Consider the following 22,296-nt stretch of genomic DNA (forward strand, 5'->3'; position numbering starts at 1 on the left):
GCAATGGTAAGCAAGCATTTAACACTTTTAAAGAGGCCATGCAATTTTATCCTTTTTCTCTGTGTCACAAAATAAAAAAAGAGTATAAGAATTGCTGCTTGCACTGTGATTGCAATCCATATCCTGTACTGAATTAGGTAGTGTTCAGCCTAAACCGAGATCATCTTAATTCAAGAATTTTCTAAATTTACAAGTGCTTAACTTTGTAACCTTGCTAATACCTTTTCAAAAACACCCTCATCTGTGTAAAAGTTATTTCTGTTTACACAAAATATCTTTGTGACATTTGCTGAAAAGTCTATATTGTAACATATAAACAGCAGGGAGAGCTGCAGTTACTTTTGAAGAACGATGGCAAAAGACCAACTCAGAATAAATGGGTAGAAGCATAAGGAAATCTGCATTATCAAGAAAACAATTCAACAGTCCTGACAGCATATGTTCACTATTTTATGACTTACTGAGTAAGACAGACAGTGAATCAGAAATTAACTTCACAGGTCATTCAATTAACTGGACTACAGAATGCAATGAAAAAAGTAAAATACACTTAAAGACTAGAAATGAAACACTTGCTACTCCACAAGTAGCTACTAATTTCCTCACAGGCACATTTTATAATATCGTTGTCAGAAGTACAATTGAAGGAACATCATAATCTTTATTTAAGCAGTTAACTCATTCCAGCAAATCGGGTAGAAATTGGCAGTTTTGATGTCTTTAATGTGAACACCAAACAGAAAGAGACACAGAGTATACTTCTGTCAGAAGTTTGGCTTAAACAGAATCACTTCACACAATTTATATTTCTGTCAGTGATATATAGAACAAGTATTAGTTCTTCTCCTTGAAAATGCCAGCAGTCATTCTGCAATTCTTTATGTGCAATTACAAAAATCTAGAAAGCCAAAACTTATAGTTTTTTGTTATTTCAGGTACTTTGCTTGTTAAAATGTGGAGTAAGAGCCCCTAAGACTGCGGCTGAAGTCATATAAAATAAGCAAATGCAATTATTCCAGGGTGATTTTTTTGTTCATTCATTCAATGTGCAGATGATGTTTCAGTTCCCAACAATAATAGCACTGTATTAGCCAAGGACAACGGACAACACAGAGTCAAAAGCTTTGTTTCTGCCCACTCTGTTTATCACACTGCTTTTAAGTCATTTTGAGTATATCTCTTTTAGTGTTTTATCTATGTTTAGGAAAACTAGTCATTTAAAAAAAAACACAAAATAACATAGATAGCAAACTGGAAAATAACTCTCAAAACCTCAACTCTTACCTTTTCTAGAAAATATGTTCATTTGTTTTTAATTGATAAAACTTCTGAAAGTGAAATTCAAAATAAGGGAGCTTAAAACAAGTTCGATGGTGCCATTAATTAGGCACCCAAAATTATATTTGCTTTCAATGTGGATTATTCTTGAAGAAGTAGAACTACCTTAATGCCAAAACCAATATTCCTATCACAATATGCAAAAATTTTCTAGCTGGAACATTGCTGTTTTCCTGGCTGTGCCATCACAGAATAGAACAAATGCCATTTGTCAAGTTCCTTCACTGATTATAAACAAAGCACATCAAGGACAAGTGTACAACAGGGGAAGCATAACCTATTACACAGTAATGGATATTACTAAAGGTTGCTTCATTACCTTTACTGGATGAGTGGCTGGTTTTTCCTTATATAAATGACACCCTTTAGACAAAACCTCTTCCACATTCGGCTGTTTAGCCTGCACTGCTGCTTCAGTTTCCTGAAAAATATAAACACATACAGTGTAGATTAACTACAGCATAAGCAATAAGACTGAAAAGTCCTAAAGCTCCATGGAAAGCTGTAAAATACCAATAGATTAGTTTCTGCTCAGGATTCCTTTTTGGGAAAACTTATGGATAGTAGCAGGTAAGGACAAAGAAGGTCACCAGAGAAAACAAATCAAAGAGAGATGGAAAAGCGTAATGCCAGGAAAATAAACAGTGATAGGTCTCATTATCCTGAAGGTTTCAATAAGGTGATTACAAAGCTAGCACAAATTTATACTAGGAAACACAGGCATGAGAAATCTCATTTAAGCAGCTCTGTCCTTTGTCTGTTTTACATTACAGGAGATTAAAAGTGTATACCTGCTAATATTTTATTCATACAGTACATGGCATGAAAATCATATTATGAGATGCAATAATGATACTGAATTTAGGAAGATTAAAAGTATTAATAGAAAAGTACTATTGCTAGTAATAAACTAGTATTTATCTAGTAAAACATTTACACTAATAAATTAAAAACAAAAGCATAGTAGTAGTGACAGTTCCTAAAGATATGAGGAGGCACTTACCATTAGCAATGACACCCAACTGAATTAGCAACAGCATTTTCCATAGCAACCTGTTTTTTTTTTTTTTAATCTGGAAAGGTATAATTCATGTGCTATTGGAATAAACCCTTCCAAATGTACAGCAGCATCATTTCATCAGGCACTGACCAAAAATATAATGGGTGAAGCACTACATACAGATAATTAAAAGAAAAAAAAATACCAAAAAGTATAAAAGAAATTATTAACTGCACGTGGACTTCCAAGATTCAAATTGTTCTCAGTTTTCAAGTCATATAAGAAAAAACAAACAAACAAAACTGACAAAAAAAAATCAGAGTTATCTATCAAAATTAATTGGTTGGCTTGTTTTTGTTTTCCTCTCTCCACTCTTCTCCTACTATTTCACAGCTTGATTACCTTGTCCTAACCAATATTGCAGACTATCTACTGACTCTCCAACCTGATTTTCTGTCCACAATCTCAGTTATCATTAGTGTGACAGCAGACAAGATTGTGTGCTGAGCTTGTCACTGTCTGATCGACACATCATTTTATTGGTGGAAATCTGCTATTTTTTGCTCTATAATAAACTTGTTAAAGTGTATGTCATTTTCAGTCTCAAAAAGAGTCCATTTTGCCCCTGTGTTTCAGGTCAACGTAGAAAACATGCCTACAGTGCTGCCTGAAATTTTATATACAAATCTTTATGGACAACCAGTAAAAATAAAAAAAAAAAATAACATTTTCCTTGCAAATACTGTTTATCAATAACAAAGTGAAATAAAGAGTGTCTGATTAACTGCAATGATATTTATAACATTTAATTGGTTTTTATTATGCCTTTTGATATTAATGAGATATAACTGTAAGGATTCATAGAGAATGAGCACTGAAAAGCAATGCACAGCAAAATTGGGATGGGGGGAGTTTATTAACTTTTGATCAAATCCTCAGTAAAGTCCCATTTTCTTTATGTGACTAGGTTAGGTTTCTACTTCTCTACTTACCATATAAAGAAAAAAATAAGCATAGAATCATAGAATGGTTAGAGTTGGAAGGGATCTTAAAGATCATCTAATTCCAACATCCCGCCATGGGCAGGGACACCTTTCACTACACCAGGCTGCTTAAAGCCCCATCCAACCTGGCCTTCAACACTTCTAGAATCCTGAATACATCTTCAACTAGGTCAGGTTGCCTAGAACCACATCCTGTGTGGTGCTGAATATTTCCAGGGATGGTGCACCTATCGTCTCTCTGGGCAACGTGTTCCAGTATTTTACAACCTTCACTGTCAAGGAGCGTTAATGAAAAAGGTAATTTTCTGCCTATCTTGATGAAAAATAGGCATTTTAATATTTGTTTTAGTTGCGTTTTTTTTATTTTAAACTAAGGCTTTTTTTATTTTCTTTTTTGTGCCAATATTTTGTGTTGCGTTGTCCTACACATCTCAAATACTCATAACAGCACCAGTTACCATAAAAAATTCTGTATCGGGAAAAACATGTTATGATTCCCTGCAGAGCCCAAGAATATAAAGAGCACTACAGGTGCAAAGATACTGACGGTTTAACGCACACTGTGTACGTGCCTTCAAAGTAGATCGTTTCCCCACTAACTGGGCGTTGTTTTCCACCATGGACTGGTCTGGGATCACATAGATTGGTTTCTTTCAGACTGTAATCAGCTTGGAAGATGTGCACTAGGAGGGCATCTGTCCTGGGTTCAGCAGTAGCAGTCATGTTTCTCCTCCTTGGTAGCTGGTGCAGTGCAGTGTTTTGACTTTCAGCTCGGGAACAGAGCTGATAACAATGATGTTTTGGTTTGGCCAAGGACTTTGTGAGCCTCATGCTCTGCCACGGAGGAGGGGAAGCCAGGAGGAAGCAGAGACAGGACACCTGACCCAAACTGACCAAAGAGGTATTCCATACCACAGCACGTCGTGCCCAGGAGGTAACTGGGAGTTAGCCGGAAGGGCTGGGAGACTGCAGGGTTGGAGGAGGTATGGGTCAGTGCTTGGTTGGGCTGAGGGGGGGCAAGTTATCGGTCGGCTGGTGCTGAGGTGGTGTATTCTCTTCCCTTGTTATTTCCTTTATCATTATTATCATTGGTGGTAGCAGTAGTGATTTGTGTTATAGCTTAGTTACTAAACTGTTCTTATCTCAACCCGTGGGAGTTGCATTCTTTTCAATTCTCCTCTCCGTCCCTCCGGGAGCAGGGGGAGGGCAAGAAAGGGGGGGGAAGTGAGCGAACGAGTTACCTGACTGGGTTTAAACCACGACAGCATCTAACATAGTTCCAGGCCATGGGGACACTGACAGCCCTGATTGCCCATGACTACTCACCCCCGCCATGTTACCCCCACCTGCCCATGGTTCAGGACCCTGCATCAGGCCCTCCAGGGCCATCTGTCCCTACCCCAGTGATGCTGCAGCAGAGCTGGTCTCCAGTGCCCCATAGCCCTGCCCTGCTTGGCCACTGGACCCACCAAGCCAGGCAAACCCACAGGCTCATGTTCCATCCACAGGGAGGTGCCTCCTGGCTGCCCTGCTCCTATCTATGGGGTGGAATGGGACCTGGCTGCCAAGGCCTGCCCTGAGAGCTCCTCAAAGGGAGACCTTCAGTGGCCCTGGCACATGGAGAGCCACTGGCCCTGCAGGCAGCTGTAACAAGAATGGAGGAACCTGAGCACTTACTGTTCCCTCCTAAGTCATCTTCATCAATTCCCCTTAACATTTTCTAGAATTGAGGAAAAGCAGAGGGTCTTAAGAGGCTCTCTCAAGCTTTGGCATGCATTTGATCTGACTAGGTTTGCACTAGCAGCCATTAACAATAACAGTCAAGTTCTACCTCTAGGAATTCAAACCCAGAACCACCTGGCTTTGAGCGGAAGCACTCCAAACTAATTAAAAGGACTACTCATAACAGCAGCTACTATTCAAATCCTGTAGCTGTAAGAAAATTTGGCTGCTCAGTATTTATTCGTATTCTACCCCTCTATATTGAAATCTGAATCATGATTTATTGTATACACACATATAAATAGGCTAATATCCCTTTTCAAAGTGAGAGAAAAAAATAATTAAAAAAAAAGGCAAAACGAATGACTGATGGTACCATGTGACTCCACATTCTGCAGAAAATAATAGGAAAATACTTAACCATCCTTTTCATTGTCATTATTTTATCCTAATGCTAGTATACACAGCACACATAAAAGCTAACAAACATCTCTGCCTATTACATAAACATTTGAAATGATTTATTTATGGATTCAAAAGGTATTTTTTTTATGGATAGAATACAGATATAATTGTCTATAGCCAGTTAACAGAAACGTAACGTTTAGCTGTTGAGTCACCAAATTCATTCTGCTTCACAATTTTCTGGAGTTACATGAACTAATCTTGAATAGTCTGATCTTTCAAAATCAATGGACTTGATCTAAACCAAAATGCAAGTGCAAGTCTATCCAATGTAGCATGATGTTTCATTTGAGATTTATGTTGAAATAAGAGTAGAGATAAGAGCCCAGGGGAAAAAGAGGTTCTCAGTATCTTTTCATTCATTTGGACACTGCTGAAATGAACAGATATCTTACTTGCTAGAGCAGCACCTACTTTTTGTTTGTTGCATGCTTAATTCCAACATCATTGAAATACGTCACAAAATTATTTTAAATAACTGCACACCTTAAAATGCTGCAGGAACTTTGAGGGAGCTCTTTGTTCAGTTCTCTGCCTGATGGGACAGCCCCTTGACAAATTCTGCCCAGTGAGCAAGTTTCCAGCAATTTCAAATCCATTTGCTAGGTGACACCCAGTTAATACGGGTTGATAGTCAAGCGAGTAGTTTCAGGATGCTGTTCCACCATTTGGTTCCCCAAAAGAGCAAAAAAGTTAATGACCATAACATGGCCTCCAATGGTTTGCTCTCAACAGAGACCACGGTTATTATCTAGGCTGTGCAGAATCCAGGAGAATAGCATTCTCCCAGAGCAGGGCCTGAGATCTACTCTTGATTGCACAGCCAGGCTACTACTAAAGCTAATAGAAGTCGTCCATGCTCATGTCCATCAGTTTTTAGAGAATACCCAAGCCATAACTTTAAAAAAGTCCTGATTCAAGATCATTGACTCCCTTGCCACACTCGCTTTCTGCCCTGGGGGAGGACTCCTGTAGGGTGGATGCAGCACTGTCTCTGGGAAGACAGAGCTGGCTGTACTGTAATAACACAGTTTAGAATCTGCCTGTGAAACGAATCATAATGCTACCTCTGGACTGGGTGATGAATATGCTAATTAAACTTTTCACACATATGGTAAATTAAAATACATCATAATTGGAAACTGCTGTTTCTCAAACATGTATAAGCAAGAATCAGAGGCCACCTTCTTTCTATGATGTACTATCTATGAATTTTCAGTGGTGTTAAAATGATACATTCAAACTGATGAAACCAATATATTGACTAAACCTCTGGAGTGTATGCCAGTGGAAGTTTGATGGCTTGACATATGTTATTTCAAGAGATGGTAACTATCCTAGCAGACACAGGCTGTTTGACATATGCTGCACATATACTAGGAGGCCCAGACAACTATCTATAAAAGTATCTGCAGTATTTCAGACAGTCTACTGGTCTATATTAAGAATCACTAGCACTGATGCCCCTTCACCAGTAACACTATTGAAATTCTGGGGATTGATTACCTAATGAGATAATGTCCATGGGACATTTACTGCAGGGACAGTAGGAGAAGCTGAGGGTGCTTAAACCTGTGTCTTCATGGTGAAATGCAATGCAAAAATGGAAACTTAATTACAACCTTCAAATTAAAAAAAAAAAACAAAAAAACTTTGAAATTAATGTAGTGAGTGGTTTTAAAAGTAATGACATTTTTTCATCAAGACAGTACATTAAATGAAGCTTAAAGGAGAGAATTTATTCCCAGGAAAACATAAGCAGTAAGCAATTTCCCTTCACAAGAAAGACAAGGCAGTAGTGTTTAGCAATCAAATATACTAAATCTAAAATCTAAAATAATTTGGAGGCTTTTAATGTCAGAATGACATTTTTAAATAATCAGATATAAATCCCTGTATATATTTAACTTGATAACAGAAAATTATATTTAATTATGTTTTTCTTGTCTCTTAGATGAGGGAGAGTGTTAACTTGTAACCAGAATTCTCTGAGATGGATTTTCTTATTCATGCACACAAGAAGTTCCATCAAGATTCACTGAAATATTCGTGCCTATCTTTCAGGTTACTATTCCCAGATATTCTGTGGAGATAACTATAAATAAATGGTGAGGTTCCGAGAGCTTCATTTTTCCCTCACAAGTAAAAAAAGGGACTTGGATAGAAAAACATGAATGTATTCCCATCTTCAAGAATTCTGGTTCTGAATAAGTGACCTGATTTTTTCTTTTGACTCAGCTCTGCACATTCCCATTTGTGAAGCAGACTAACTAGCTAAACCACAATAAAGAAGAATGTTCAGAGACTTAATTAAAAAGACATCAAAGTTCAGCTACACCATAGTGAGCATCAGATCTTGATGGTAGGTTAGACAGCACAATCAATGGCATTCTCAGTATTCACTTTAGATATTTATACAGTATTATTAGAATATATCCAAGACATGCTATTAACAGGTCTCTTGCTATATTGTGGCTGAACTTAATCCACCAGTGGAAAAAATGCAGTTGCAAGTATTTAAACTTGCTGAAAAAAGACTTTAATCAATGCTGATAAAATTCAAGGAGAGACAAGATTGGACCCCTGTTCTTTTCTACATAACAGATCAAAAAGTGTGTTAACTTCCTGAATATTTTACTTATCTCTAGAGAGAAATAAAGTGCTCTGTGAACATGTAGGTTATAAAATTTAAATTCAGTTTCCAGTCATAGGGTTTTATGAAAAGAAAGGGAGTGTGTGGGTGTATGTGGGGGTGTGTGGGGGTGTGTTAAAAACCCCCAACATACAAAACCAACAACAACCAGAAAAACCCCAACACATACAAAAAAAAATGTAACCTCACTCAACTAATAAGCCTATTCCATTAGTGGCCTAGGTAGAAGGTTAGTCTAAAGCTGCTTTTTGAGTCTGAGATCCAAAATATGATTCTAAAGCTGTTAGAAGCTATCTTAATGGGGAAAAGAATATTGTGAGATTCACTCAGCTTTTGAAAATAAAGTGTGCAAAAGACTATAATTTGATTTTAATGAGAGATTGGAAAACTGATACAACTACAGCTTTTTACCTATATGAACATTTTCAAGATACCTTAGAGGACTAACAATTATTTCACAGAAAAAATAACTACATGAAGGACCTCTTCCTTCCAAAAGTACAACAGTTCAATTTTAGAGCTCATAACTACCTTTTAAACCTATGAGTGCAGCATTTGTGTAGATTGTAAAATATGCAGACACTGTGTCTATTAAGACTTGGTGGTAGTTTTCATCATTCTACTCCCTGCAATATCTCTTATTCCTGGTACAGAAAAAAGGAAGGGAAGAAAAGAAAAGGGACATCCTCTGCAATGAAATGGAACTAAGAAGGTTCAAAAATTTGAGCCATGCAATCAAAGTACCTGAAACAGCAATAACCAGCATTCTGTAGAGTGAAAGGATGTTTTTTTCCAAAGTGCATTTACCTGTTTACTGTCAGAAATTTGTGAGTTTTCTCTGTACATCTAGAGGAGATGAAATATAGTAATTTTTTCCCCACACAGAGAAATCACTATCTATCCATTGCAGCTGTCTGTCCTTAAAAGAAAATGTCCTGGAGGTACTGAAGATAGACAAAATTATTAGCTGTGAAGACATGATCTGCAGATATGGCATATGAAAAGAATTTGGCTATGGTGGTCATATACTGATAAAGCACAGTTAATCATCCAGTTGGACTGTGAAAAGGCCCACTAAGAAGAATCCTTTGAGATTGGACGCGATTCAGAATATTTTATTTTGAGGGTGAACAAATGCTTCTGTTGCACCTAGACTGCAGATCTTGCCTTTGTTCCAGTGCATAATATAAAACAGATAATAAAAACCTGGGAGAACTGACACATAAGAAGTAAATTTGGCAAGAAAACATAATGGAAATTCTTGTGAGAAAATAAAGGAAATCCCAATAATTTTACAAGCTCTCTCCATGTCTCATGGTCTTTCAGATGCTGAAGAATAGCAGCATAAGAGGAAGAAAAGTTATTCAGATTAACACAGTAGCTGTTATGGACTATCACCCTAAGCATCTTGACTGGCAAGTGAAATTTGGTGACAATTATAAAAATATGAATCATAAAAATTATTTATTATTTCAAACAGGAAAGAAAAAAACATAATTTCTTTTCTCCCACTGCACAAATAATGACTGCTATTTCAATAAACTCTAATTTGGGAGGGAGGCATCTACTTATTTAGCTTACCATTTAATTCTTGGTTAATTAATTTTTATCTCCTGTATGTCAGAGCTTATAAGCAAATTTTGGTCCTCTTGTCAAGTTTAGTAGATAAATAAATACTTTCAGAGGAAACAAAACCAGAAGATACAAAAGGAAATTAGAAAAAAAAAAAAAAAAGCAAAATATATTAGTGTTCTAATATCAGTTTGTTGGTTGTAACATTTTCAAACATGCCAATCTTCTGGTATTAGTCTTTAATACATTCATTTAAATGAATATTCATGAGGATCTATTTCTGCTATTTGTCTTCCAGTAGTTACAGTGGCATATATTCCTGAAAGAATTGGTAAAGACTGAGCCAGTATGTTGCTTCAGCAGCAGAAGCTGGGGTAGAATTCAGTAAATGGAATTTAGGTTCTTATAATTTGGAAAACATGCAATTTTTTTCCTTTCCAATTGCCTGGTTTTCAGCTACAAAATGCTGTTACATCCACATTCTGGCTGGTGGCACTTTTAATTTTGGGTTGTTTTTTTCATAAAAAGGTATGTTATCAGAAGTTTATCTTTTTAAAGTTTATCACTCTGAATGAAGTAAAATATAATTAAGGAATTAAAAGAACTAGTAAGCAAATGCTAGTCAATAGTGCCCAGTGTTAAACAACAGCCATGGATGTAAAATCTCTGTTGCTGAGCTGTGCTTATGCAGTGTCAAGGCTTTTTCTGCTTCTCACACCACACAACCAGCAAGAAACTTGGGGGTGCACAAGAAGTCGGGAGGGGACACATGTGGGAGAGCTGACCCCAACTGACAAAAGGGGTATTCCATACCATATGAGATCATGCTAAACATATAAAGCTGAGTGAAGAAGGAGGAAGTGGGGCACATTTGGAGTCTCTGAGTTTGCCTTCTCAATTAATCACTATACTTGATGAAGCCCTGCTTTCTTGGAGATGGCTGAACACCTGCTTGATGAAGTAGTGAATTAATTCCTTGTTTTGCTTTGATTGTGCAGCTAGGTTTGCTTTACCTACTAAATTGTCTTTATCACAACCCATGAGTTTTCTCACTTTTGGCCTTCTCCCTATCCCACTTCAGGGAAAGTGAGCAAGCAGCTGAGCTGCCTACCGGGGTTAACCCACAACAATGATTTAGAAAGAATTTTCACCCTCCAATGTCTCACTGCAGAATTTGTCATATCTGACAGTTTTAATCTCTTTATAAGAATATCTCACAAAAGCTAAGCTTTGCAGCACTATGCCTAATACTACAGAGCTACATTTACTTGGAAATTTAGCACAAAATCTGCAACAGGATTGAGTGTTTTCCACATTATCACTAACTTTACTGTGAAAAGGAACTGCGATGATTTTAGGTGTATGTTTTTATGTTCAGTAAAAAAAAAAAAAAAAAAAGATAAAAAGACCCACAATTTTTACTCAAGTATTAATCAATATTGATTGTATCAAACTTCTTCAAATATCCAGCGGGTACCAAAAATTCATATAGTTACTAATGTACAAAACCCTGAAAAGATATAGGTTCACTGCCTCAAATTTTTTTTACATAGCAGTGAATTCAAAGTAAATTATACCAAGCTAATAAGACCTTGTGCACATATAAGCAGTCATTTGTATAGGCTTTTCATCAGATTCCAGTACTTTGAATTGTATGTGATCGGTAGATCAAAATATATAATCTTACAGAAGAGGAGCTGCTGTTTAATTAACAACATACTATTATCAAGAAGAGTGTCCAAGAGCAAGAGAAAGATTTTCTGTTAAAAAGAGAACATATGAAAAAGAACACAAATGGTGATAATGTTAGAAAACTGCATTTTCTGAATAGGAGAGGAAATTTCTGATCTCTGAAAACCTAACTATGCTGAAGCAAGCTATAGTTTTGGTACTGACCTCACTAGAACCTCAGTAAACTTCTCTGTCAGTTCTGTAAGTTTCCTCCTAAATTTATTTGCTGGCTTACATTAACCGTGCTTTTCCTCTGGAACTCTGGATAGTACCTGAGCTGTTATTAATAGTACAAGGAGGAAACCAAAAGATAAAGCTGAGGCACAACCTCACCAACTGTCAAGCAACACACCCACACTTTAAAAATCTTATTCCTTCAACAAAGAAATCAGATCTTGATTTACTAGTAATTTGTTATTTCCTAGAAAAATACTACCACACATCAAATACTTGATCACCTTTCAAAACTCTTTCCTTTCCTGAGACACTGGGACACAGATACACTTGCAATCCATCCTTAAGGCTGCAAAGTCAATCATAGAGTAAGTGATTTACAAGGATTACTCCCTGGGAAAATTTTGCTACATTTTCACAATCCATTTGTAGCTAATATTATCTAATATTCTTGCACTTGGGATAGATTTTTTTTAAATTTTTTTTTAGACGGGTTTTGAATGCAGACTGTTTAAATGCTCAAAGCTTACAAAGAAAACATTGAGCAGGTTGTTCCTCAAAGTCCCATTAAAGGATTTCTGGAATGAGCAATAATTGACATATGCACAGAATATCAAGCTGTAGCTTCTATGAATTGATTAAATTTACATTCACTGCAGATCTTAATGAAAAAAATGAAAATAGGAGTAGTTTAGATAATCAAACAATATTTCATCATCAGAGGTTTTCACAGTTCAACCTTTTGCCAAATCAGACACAGATACAGTGAGATGAATCTCTGGGGCACATATTCTTTATGCACTCATGTGGACAAACTACTACCTCTTATTGCATATAAAACCTACTCATTTAAAAAGATGTTGGGAAAAATTAAAAGATGAATCAATAAAGAGTTAAAATCTGATCTAGCTTGTCATGCAGAAATTGGCAAATAAAGGCTGACAGCAGGAAAAATACAGCAACATCCACTTTCATTCTGTTCTGTGGGTAAATTCTCTTTTATTTGTCTACAATTAGGTTTTTTACTCCTCATTCATGCTCTTCCCTTATGTTCTAAATTGAGGTTGTCAAGTATATAATGATTTGATTGACAAGAATTGACAGTTTTCCTATTGTTATCCAAAGCTTATCAAGGACAAAATCCAAATACAAGTTATTTTTAAGACTACAGAGTTATTTGTTTTTTTTTAAGGATGGCTTATTTTTATGTAGCAAAAATGAACACTATACACTATATTAAATACATGGCAAGTCACCACTATGGACAGTAAACAGATATAAATGCTACACCCAGAGGCAATTTGAAGCTTCATTAGCACTATAAGAGAAAAATAAAGGTTGTATAAACCTTGGAAAAGAGGACTCAAAGTATAGAGGCTACAGGAGGGGTGAGTAATAACCCAGAAGGTAAGGAGGGAGTAAAAGTAAACTGAGTTAGTAAGGAGAAAGAGCCAATAAGATTGCAGTGTGGCTGGAAACATCAAGTGTTTTTTCATATTGGCTGGAGAAGAAGGTTTGGAAGGGTCAGCAGGATTTCAGCGAGCTACAAATGGAAACAGGAATTTCTGCATTTTGTCAACTCATTCTCTATCTGGAACATCATTTCTCCATCCATTCCTTAAAACACAGGGAATCTCATTTCTCTTCATCCCCTTCATGCAAATGGATTGTGAAAATGTAGCAAAATTTTCCCAGGGAGTAATCCTTGTAAATTGCTTAGTCTGTAACAGACTTTGCAGCCTTAAGGATGCAAATCAGGCAAATTTGAAAAGACAATGATAAAAAAATGAAATGTCAGCCTTCTGCCCAACATTAAGTTTCTAGTTATACAAATGCTTGTTAGAACTACATACTAATTCCTTGGGTGAACAGATAACGCTGTTTTGAAATTATCTACATTTGCTTTTTGGACACATGTTTAAATAAAATGTTGAAATACTTTGCAGGGTTTGAATTTCTTTTTCAAAATATTTCAAGTTACACATTTTAGCATTTCCTTTAAAAAATTGCTTAAATTCAGTTCACATAATGAAACTCAGGACAAATATTTTCAACTTAAAATTCACTCAGGAGGAGACAGCCTCAGGTTGTTTTAAAAATTCAGTATTCAAGCAGTTTTCATATGAGACTGAGAAAAGAAAGTTGGGATACACAATGTTTTCCTAATTATTTTTGTGCAATATCAGATTGTAACTTTTATTACTTTCTCACTAAAGTGCTTTATATTACACTAAAGTTAATGTACAGGCATTAGGGTTAACATGCACCTTATTAAATTAGTTCTAAGATTACTTTGTTGGGTGTTTAAATACAGAAGTTTTACATACGCATCCACTTAAAATTATCTTAACACGCACTAATTTTTATTTTCAGGTTACATTTCAGGTTCCATTCAAAACAGCCTTTTCAGGTTCCATTCAAAGCAGCCTTTCCAGCCCATTTTTCTTTCATGCACTTTGCTTGTACATCTATATGGATGTCTGAACCATTGCTCAAAGCCATGTGTACTGGTGGTAATGATCTGGCACACTGCAGCTAGACACCTCACTATGTGGTCACATGCTTCAAAACCACACACTAATCACATAACTACAAATACTTAATGGCAGCCAAACAAGAAGAGCCCAGCAGTCACAACATATTAAATTATTGCTTTTGAAAATAGATTCCAAATGTTCTTACCGATACTGTTTAAATTTTTGTTATTCATCACTTTTTTTATATTTCAAGGACTACCACCAAGTGAATGCTTAGAAAAGAGACTGCTTATCTGAAATTTATTCATATAAAAAAAAAAAAAAAAAAGAGTAAAATAGGAAAATTCTTGTGATGAAATATATAGGCAGAAAAAAACCATCCACAAACCCATATAAATTTTGTATTTGTTTTTTCTTTTCTACATCTTTCCTTCTGAAATCAGCCTATTCAGGCTGTGTTAAAACTCACAAAATTTTGTAGATTATAAATTGCAATGAGTTAGTAGTAATCTCTGAGTTAGTGGTATTTTCAATTATGAAAAAGGCTACTGAGTTAAATAACGATCTTTGTAAAGCATTTAAGTAGACTGATATTTCTATATGCAGTGCTAACCAATTATTTATTCGGAGTCTGTTATGAGTACAGGGTAAGTCATCATACAAGAAGCATGAACAATGTAAACCTTAACTGGCACTACTTTTATCTAATATCAACAAAATCCATATTTAAAAATATCTTTTATTCCATGCCATAGATTTGCTGTTAATTTGTAAAATTCTGATTTTATACTATTTTTAAATTCTGCAAAAATGGCATATTAACTTCACTCAATTTTAGCAATGTTACCAGATTAAAAAAAAAAACAAACAAAAAAACAAACCCTCAAAAAAAAAAAAAAAACCAAACCCACAAAAGTATCAAAATATTTAGTAAATTCAGAAAGTTGACTCTAGATTTTCTCACATTCTTTGTTTTTTGGACTACCACTAGTCATAACTCAAAACCAAAGGACATATACCGTTGGTGAGATTTGACTATATTCCAGGGATTGTTTTATCCCCTAAACAGTTACTGTTCGATTCACTCTGAAGCATTTCTCCTCTTTGAAAATTTTCCTTTGAAGTAGGGATTCACTAAATAAAATTCCACTGTCTTAGAAACCTAGACTGTATTTTATGCATAAACAATTACTTTAAAATGTCATTAACTATAGATTCTTATTAGTAGAATCATAGAATAGTTAGGGTTGGAAAGGACCTTAAGGTTACACAGTTCCAACCCCCTTGCCATGGGCAGGGACACCTCACACTAAATCATAACACCCAAGGCTCTGTACAGCCTGGCCTTGAACACCTCCAGGAATGGAACATTAACAACTGTCCTGGGCAACCCATTCCAGTGCCTTAACCCCCTCACAGTAAAGAACGTCCTCCTTACATCCAATCTAAACTTCCCCTGTTTAAGTTTCAGCCCATTACCATTTGTCCTATCACTACAGTCCCTAGTGAAGAGTCCCTTCTCAGAATCCCAATAGGCCCCCTTTAGATACTGGAAGGCTGCTAGGAGGTCTCCACGCAGCCTTCTCTTCTCCAGGCTGAGCCCCAACTTTCTCAGCCTATCTTCATACAGGAGTTGCTTCAGCCCCCCGATCATCCTTGTGGCCCTCCTCTGGACTTTTCCAACAGTTCCATGTCCTTTTGATGTTGAGGACACCAGAACTGTACACAGTACTCCAGGTGAGGTCTCACGAGAGCAGAGCAGAGGGGCAGGATCACCTCTTTTGACCTGCTGGTCATGCTTCTTTCGATGCAGCCCAGCATAGGGTTGGCTTTCTGGGCTGTGAGCACACACTGTCAGCTCATGTTCATTTTCTCATCAACCAACACCCCCAAGTCCTTCTCTGCAGGGCTGCTCTGAACCTCTTCTCTGCCCAACCTGTAGCTGTGCCTGGCATTGCTCCAACCCAGGTTTAGGACCTTGCACTTGGCATGGTTAAACTTCATGAGGTTGACATCAGCCCACCTGACAAGCGTGCCAAGCTCCCTCTGGATGGCATTCCTTCCCTCCATCATTACTGACTGAACCACAGAGCTTGGTGCCATCGGCAGACTTGCTGAGGGCGCACTCAATCCCACTGTCCATGTCACAGACAAAGATGTTGAACAAGACTGGTCCCAACACCAATCCCTGAGGGACACCACTCGTTACTGGTCTCCAGCTGTTATCTTTCACCTCCCTACCCAAGTTTAATTCTAACTGCACCTTAGTAATGAGAGCTACCAAAAGTACTAGCTACTTCTTTTCTTGGTTAACTAACTTGGTTAACTGAACTGCACCCCTGGAGAGGAGAGAAAAAAAAAGAATCAGTACGTTTTATTACGTTAACCAAGCATGACTGAAGAAATCTTTAAACTTTAAATTTTCAGAAGACTTAGAATGCTTGACTTTACAAAAATACTGACCCACAGATTTCAAGCCCTAAATACCTAAGCAAATAAACCATAGTAACAGCTAAAAAATAGAATCATAGAACAGAACCATAGAATAGTTAGGGTTGGAAAGGACCTTAAGATCATCTAGTTCCAAACCCCCTGCCATGGGCAAGGACACCTCACACTAAACCATGCCACCTAAGGCTTTGTCCAACCTGGCCTTGAACCTGCCAGGGATGGAGCATTCACAACTTCCCTAGGCAACCCATTCCAGTGCCTCATCACTTGTACAGGAAAGAATTTCTTCCCTATATCCAATCTAAACTTCCCCTGTTTAAGTTTTAACCCGTTACCTCTTGTCCTATCACTACAGACCCTAATGAAGAGGCCCTCCCCAGGATCCCTATAGGCCCCCTTCAGATAAATAGAAGCAACCCAAACATTATTAGCATTAGCCTCTTTGTAGGCTTTTCTTATCTATACCTTACTAGACAGTATACTTCCCATTCTTTACATATTTGTTTTTTTTAAAATTATTTTAGCCAATGACTTCTATAATAATAAAGTGTCATGATGTGTGTATGCTCGCTTGTACGTAATGGATCTAAGTTTCTTTTTTTGACTGTAAAAAATCTCCACCTTCAACTCTCACCTTAAGTGTTTTTTAAAGCCTTAGCACTCCACAAATGTTACATGGACTACATTTTAAAAGTGCAATCTGACTGTAACAGATTGCAGAATGTAATTTTAGCTTAGTCACAGTTGCAGTAGGTTGTGATAGGAAAGCTTTTTCTTCTGGTCTGTCTTATCCAGTCATTTTGATTTTTATGCACTTAAGAAAGACCTATTATCCTAGTTCTGTTAAACTGGAACCTGACTTCTGAATCTAATAGTGATGGCTTCTGGAGTTCTTCCCATAAGTCAAAATTCTGGAATATTTAATCAAAATTCTCTATGACTTGGGGTCCTATCATATATTAAATTGTGAATAAACAGGACTATGAGGAAATAAATATTCAGAGGAAAATAAAATTGAAAGAAACCAAGAGAAAATAAGTGGTTAGATTTTCTGAAGGTATTTTCTTAAGCTGCTAGCTAGTGAAGCAGCATTTGTTACTCCCCTCCTCCCCACTCCAAGATTCCACTTATTCTTTTCCTTGCAGGTGAAGTAAACAAATCTCAGTCAGTAGGAGGAAATAAAGTTCACTACTTGCACAAATTCCTTTAGCCATGATTCTGGAGCTCCACAGATTGTTGATGCTGTAGGCAAAGCTGTTTCAAAGTGTAAAGTATAAGTCTATATCCACAGGTTCAGAATAATGTATCCCTAGAAGGTTTAAGTGTATTAAATTTGGATGGCTTGATCAGACTAAAACATTTCAAAGTCCTCATGTATGTGCTTAAATATTCCATTAAGGAAACAATGCAGAAGTGACTATACCTTCCATTATAGCAACATTTGCCACCTATTTAGACTCTGACTAGCTGACTTAACCAAAATAAGCTTGTGTTTAAAGATAACTGTATTATTATCAAGAGCAAAAAAAATAATCATTTTGACCACAGCAATAGTTGCTTTTTGAACTAATACTGATTAGGTACTCGATATTTGCTTTCTTGTCTGAATTAGAACAATGGTACTGATGGGTAACAAAAAAGAGTTGAGGAGAAAACTTGATTACTGTCCATTAATGCAGTATTGGAGCTCTGTCTAGTTTGGCAAACAAAGCAGACAGAAAGATGAAGCTAAACAAATTCAGCCAAGGGAAAATCTGAAGGTTTTTAACTCAACTGCTGAAATAATTTACTGCAAGATGCAGATGACTGGACGCACCTGGAAATCAAAACCAGTCTTGGTTTGGTTTTCTTGTTGAGAAAGGTGTGCTGCAATTCAAGCAGGAAAACTGAAAGGATTACTTTATGGAGGAGGTCTGCCTGGATGATCAGAGCAGTATCTTCTGACCTTATATCAAACCAACTATACTAATTCTATGCACATCTCAGACGACAAACAGTTGTCTGTTCAAAGTCAGCTGCAGGGTTGCCATATGTCATGAGACAGATGTAACTGTTTCTGTATAACAGGTCTTTCATATAGAATTTTGATATTACAACAGTATATGAGGGCTTGTTTTAGGGGGTCTTGTCTATATCAATATTTTTGAAAAAAAGAATACCTCGCAGAATGTTAATGATGTCTATGTTAAAGAGGAAAGCAGAGACCATTCCATTGGAGGTTTGAGCATGTCCACACCTTCGTAACTGCTACACAGTTTGCTTTGTTGTTAAGTTCAATATCTCCTTGTTGGATGTACATCTCCTCTCCCCATATCTTTCTAGCACAAAGACCTGCCAAATTACCTTGGGAATGTGTCTCAAAATACTATGAGGCTGCCAGAGTCTTAAAAGAAGCAAGGCTATCCTCAGAGAGCCCAACAAGCAAGGCAGAAGTAGAGATAGTGCTGTTTGGATTGGGATCCAGACAGATCTGAAAAGGCTAAATAAAACTTCCTTACATCAAAATTCACTCATTGAAAGAAAATATCTCATATCATCCATGTTATCCTGCAAGACCCTAGCTTTGCCCTCAAAGGATATAGTTGCATAAACAGTTGAAAAGCAGTTATCACTTCCTAGGGTACAGTTTTACTTCTGTGACTGAGGATTGTGGCAATACAACCAGCAAAACCATTACATGAGAATGCTCATAAGTTACAAAGCACACATCTTCAGGTTTGGATTTTTATTGAAAACAAAAGAATAAACTGATAAGAAAAATAAAAGTAATTCAACATAATCTGAAAGCAAGACCAGGAAAAAGGGCTTCATATCACTAGTACTGAGAGAATTACTGTTAAAAGTAACAGCACATAAAAAAAAAGCACATGGTAAGAGTTGAATTCCAACGTGTCCACTCTGAAGGTACCTTCTAACATTGCTATATCCAATGCCTAGAACACCAATAACCTAGACAACAGTGCTGGCAGAACCTGAACTGTAGATACTGTTACGTATTTCAATCTTTTTCTACGTTAGAATGTAGACAATAGTTAAAGTATTTTCTTCACACTATTTTGCAAAACTGGAAATTGAACATGGTTTCATCTAAGTTTGTGAAGTAGGAGTATTAAATCATGTAAAATAGCTCTGAAAATCAGAATAACTCCAGGTCAAAGAGTGAATGCATAAAGAAGTCATACCGTTAGTTTGGAAAAGTCGAAAAGACCATAGAGTTGTAGAAGGTGCAATGGGAAATATAGTCTAACGCATGAGAAGACATGCTGAACGTACATGACACCTCGAAAGTGTTCCAGGGTTCACGAGTAGCAGTAGAGTCAAGAAATTCTTATAGATGTAGAGTTTGTGCCTTCCCCATACATATAGATAAGGAAGGAGAAGGCTGTATTATGTTATTACTGAGAAGGGAGATTATGTCAATGTTGTAAGAAAAATATTCAGTTCTTGAACTAAGAAAGATCTATCCCTAATATTTTAAATTGTGAGCTTTTAAATATGCATTCATTTATTTGGACATTTTTTTGTTTTTATTAAAAAAAAATCTTTGTTTATAGAAGAAAACTGTAATTAAGGATTAACAACATGAGTGAAGCAAATACTGCTACAGATGTTTTTTAAATCCTGAGACTAAAGAATCCTTTCTTTATTCTTTATGGAGAAATGACTGAGTTATTAAAGCCTACTTAGGATTTTAGAAAACACCACTGAAAATTACAGTGTGTAACTGAAGGCCTGGGTTCTAATTGTGGCACTGCAGTCTCTAAATTATGGTCATGAAAATTATAAAGACAAATTACATTGGCATAAAATGTATTAGGGCTTCCATGCTGTAATTCTTTAAAGTAAGCATAGAGCTATGATAGCAAATTTGGGTGAAAGAAAACAGAATTTTTGATTCAGCACAGAATGTACTTTATAGTAAATGCCGTTACAACATATTTCTTGGGACTGAATAAACAGTTTTGTTTCAACAATTTTATAATGTTCACATTTTTCTTTACAGTTTTGCTGCTTTTTAAAACTGAAATACGTATATGCTTTAGAAGATGTTGCCCAAAGCCTCAAATGACATAAAGCATTCCAGAGATCATAAGACTAATAGATGCCTCAGCATGTTCAACTCCACAAGGGGGAACAAGGAAAATACTGGATTTCTCCCATCTCTTTATGTGTGTATCTTTTCATCTCCTCTTTCCTAATTGCTTCCAGTGAACTAGAAAGGAGCAAAAGATTTTGTTGACTACAACCCTTCCATAGCTAATCATGGAGGTGCCCTTACTATTTTTCAAAGTAGCATTAGCTATACGGAATAGTAATATGAAAATATTAAAAATATACAAATATAATCTTGTCAACAATGATTTCAGCGCACATGTATGCGCATGCTTGACCCAATGTAGGACAGCATGTTAGCATGGGTCTGAAATATGCATTTGAAGTTGAGCATACAATTAAATATCATCAAGAACAGGCTGGTTTCCTGAATGATATCTACTAATTTTTGCTGTGTGTTTTTTCATGATCAACAGTCTCAAAACCCTTAGTATGCTTACTCTTAACTGTAAAAAAAAAAAAAAAAGTTATAAGAATCCCATTTGCCTTCAGATATATTCAATATAGAGTCTTTCCTGTATGAGATTCTCTCCTTGAAGATAGTTACAGTCTGCGTAAACCACTGGAAGACAACATTTTAAGATATTAAACCTGTGTCTTTTAAAGGCAATCCAGATAGCCAACATATAGATAAAAGCTAACATGATTCATATGCTTACAGCCCTCAAAATAGTATAAACAATTACCTATTTCATCTACAATCAAAAATGGTCAGGCTTTAAATCTAAGTGATCTATGTTTATCCATGAAAGAAATATGGTAGGGACTTTCAAAGAAAGAAAGTTTATTTGCATTTTTTTGGAGCTCTTAATTATTCCCCCACCTCTCCAGACAAAAATGATTTTTTCCCACTCCTTCAGGACTACAGATTTTATTTTGTTTTAATACTTATTTTTACTACTCTTTCAGCAGGGTTTCAGAAATATTCCTGTCACACCACCATAATAGATCTGAAAGAGTCAAGCAGAACATTTCTTTCACAAGCAGTATGAAAATACTTCTATGATTTTTAGTAATTTAACCCTGCTTTTATTTAATAAAAACTTTAATGGTGTAATCATTCTAGAATAAAAGGAAACAAAAAAGAAAAAAAATGTATGAATCATCTAAAAATCTTTGTTAAAGTACAGGAAACAAGGACAGATCATTTTCTTGAAAGCAAAATTCCATCACTCATTTAGTATATATACAGACATTTGAAAAGAGCTATACTAATTTTATCTTTTAAAAAGGGAATGAATGTCATTGTTGAACTCATTCTGTCAATTATAGGAATGCAACAGGACTTGAGATTCACTGGTTTATATAATATGATTGTTTGAAGTAAAAAGGTTTTTGGCATTAAAAGAGTTCCTGAAAAGAAACTAAGTTAAAGTGAATTCAATAAACATGCTGAGCAAAACCATACATCTTCAGAAGCAGGTATTATTTCATTTTATGCATGGCAAGAAAAGTTATAAATATATACATTTTTTATTTTTCACTGAATATTGCATCATCAAAATCAATACAAAGCTCAGTGTCTTCTGTTTAATCTTTATCTAGGTAAACAAGACATTCAGCTACTATAAACCAAAGAGATTTCATGGATTTCAA

The 22,296-nt window shown here is 36.1% G+C and overlaps 1 protein-coding gene across 16 annotated transcripts in view; it reads right to left on the minus strand.

The window, feature by feature from the left end:
- DMD (dystrophin) overlaps positions 1–22,296 on the minus strand; it is a 1,205,254-nt gene that overhangs the window by 346,728 nt on the left and 836,230 nt on the right. For all 16 annotated transcript variants that reach the window (XM_061453343.1, XM_061453346.1, XM_061453349.1 and 13 more), the window contains one exon: positions 1,658–1,759. In XM_061453343.1, the coding sequence (XP_061309327.1) occupies positions 1,658–1,759 (102 nt within the window). The remainder of the gene's footprint in view (positions 1–1,657; positions 1,760–22,296) is intronic.

The sequence above is a fragment of the Pezoporus flaviventris genome, unplaced genomic scaffold (assembly GCF_033815535.1).
Source record: "Pezoporus flaviventris isolate CSIRO_AGI_PZ_B2104156 unplaced genomic scaffold, CSIRO_AGI_Pfla_v1 ptg000015l, whole genome shotgun sequence".
Lineage (NCBI taxonomy): Eukaryota > Metazoa > Chordata > Aves > Psittaciformes > Psittacidae > Pezoporus > Pezoporus flaviventris.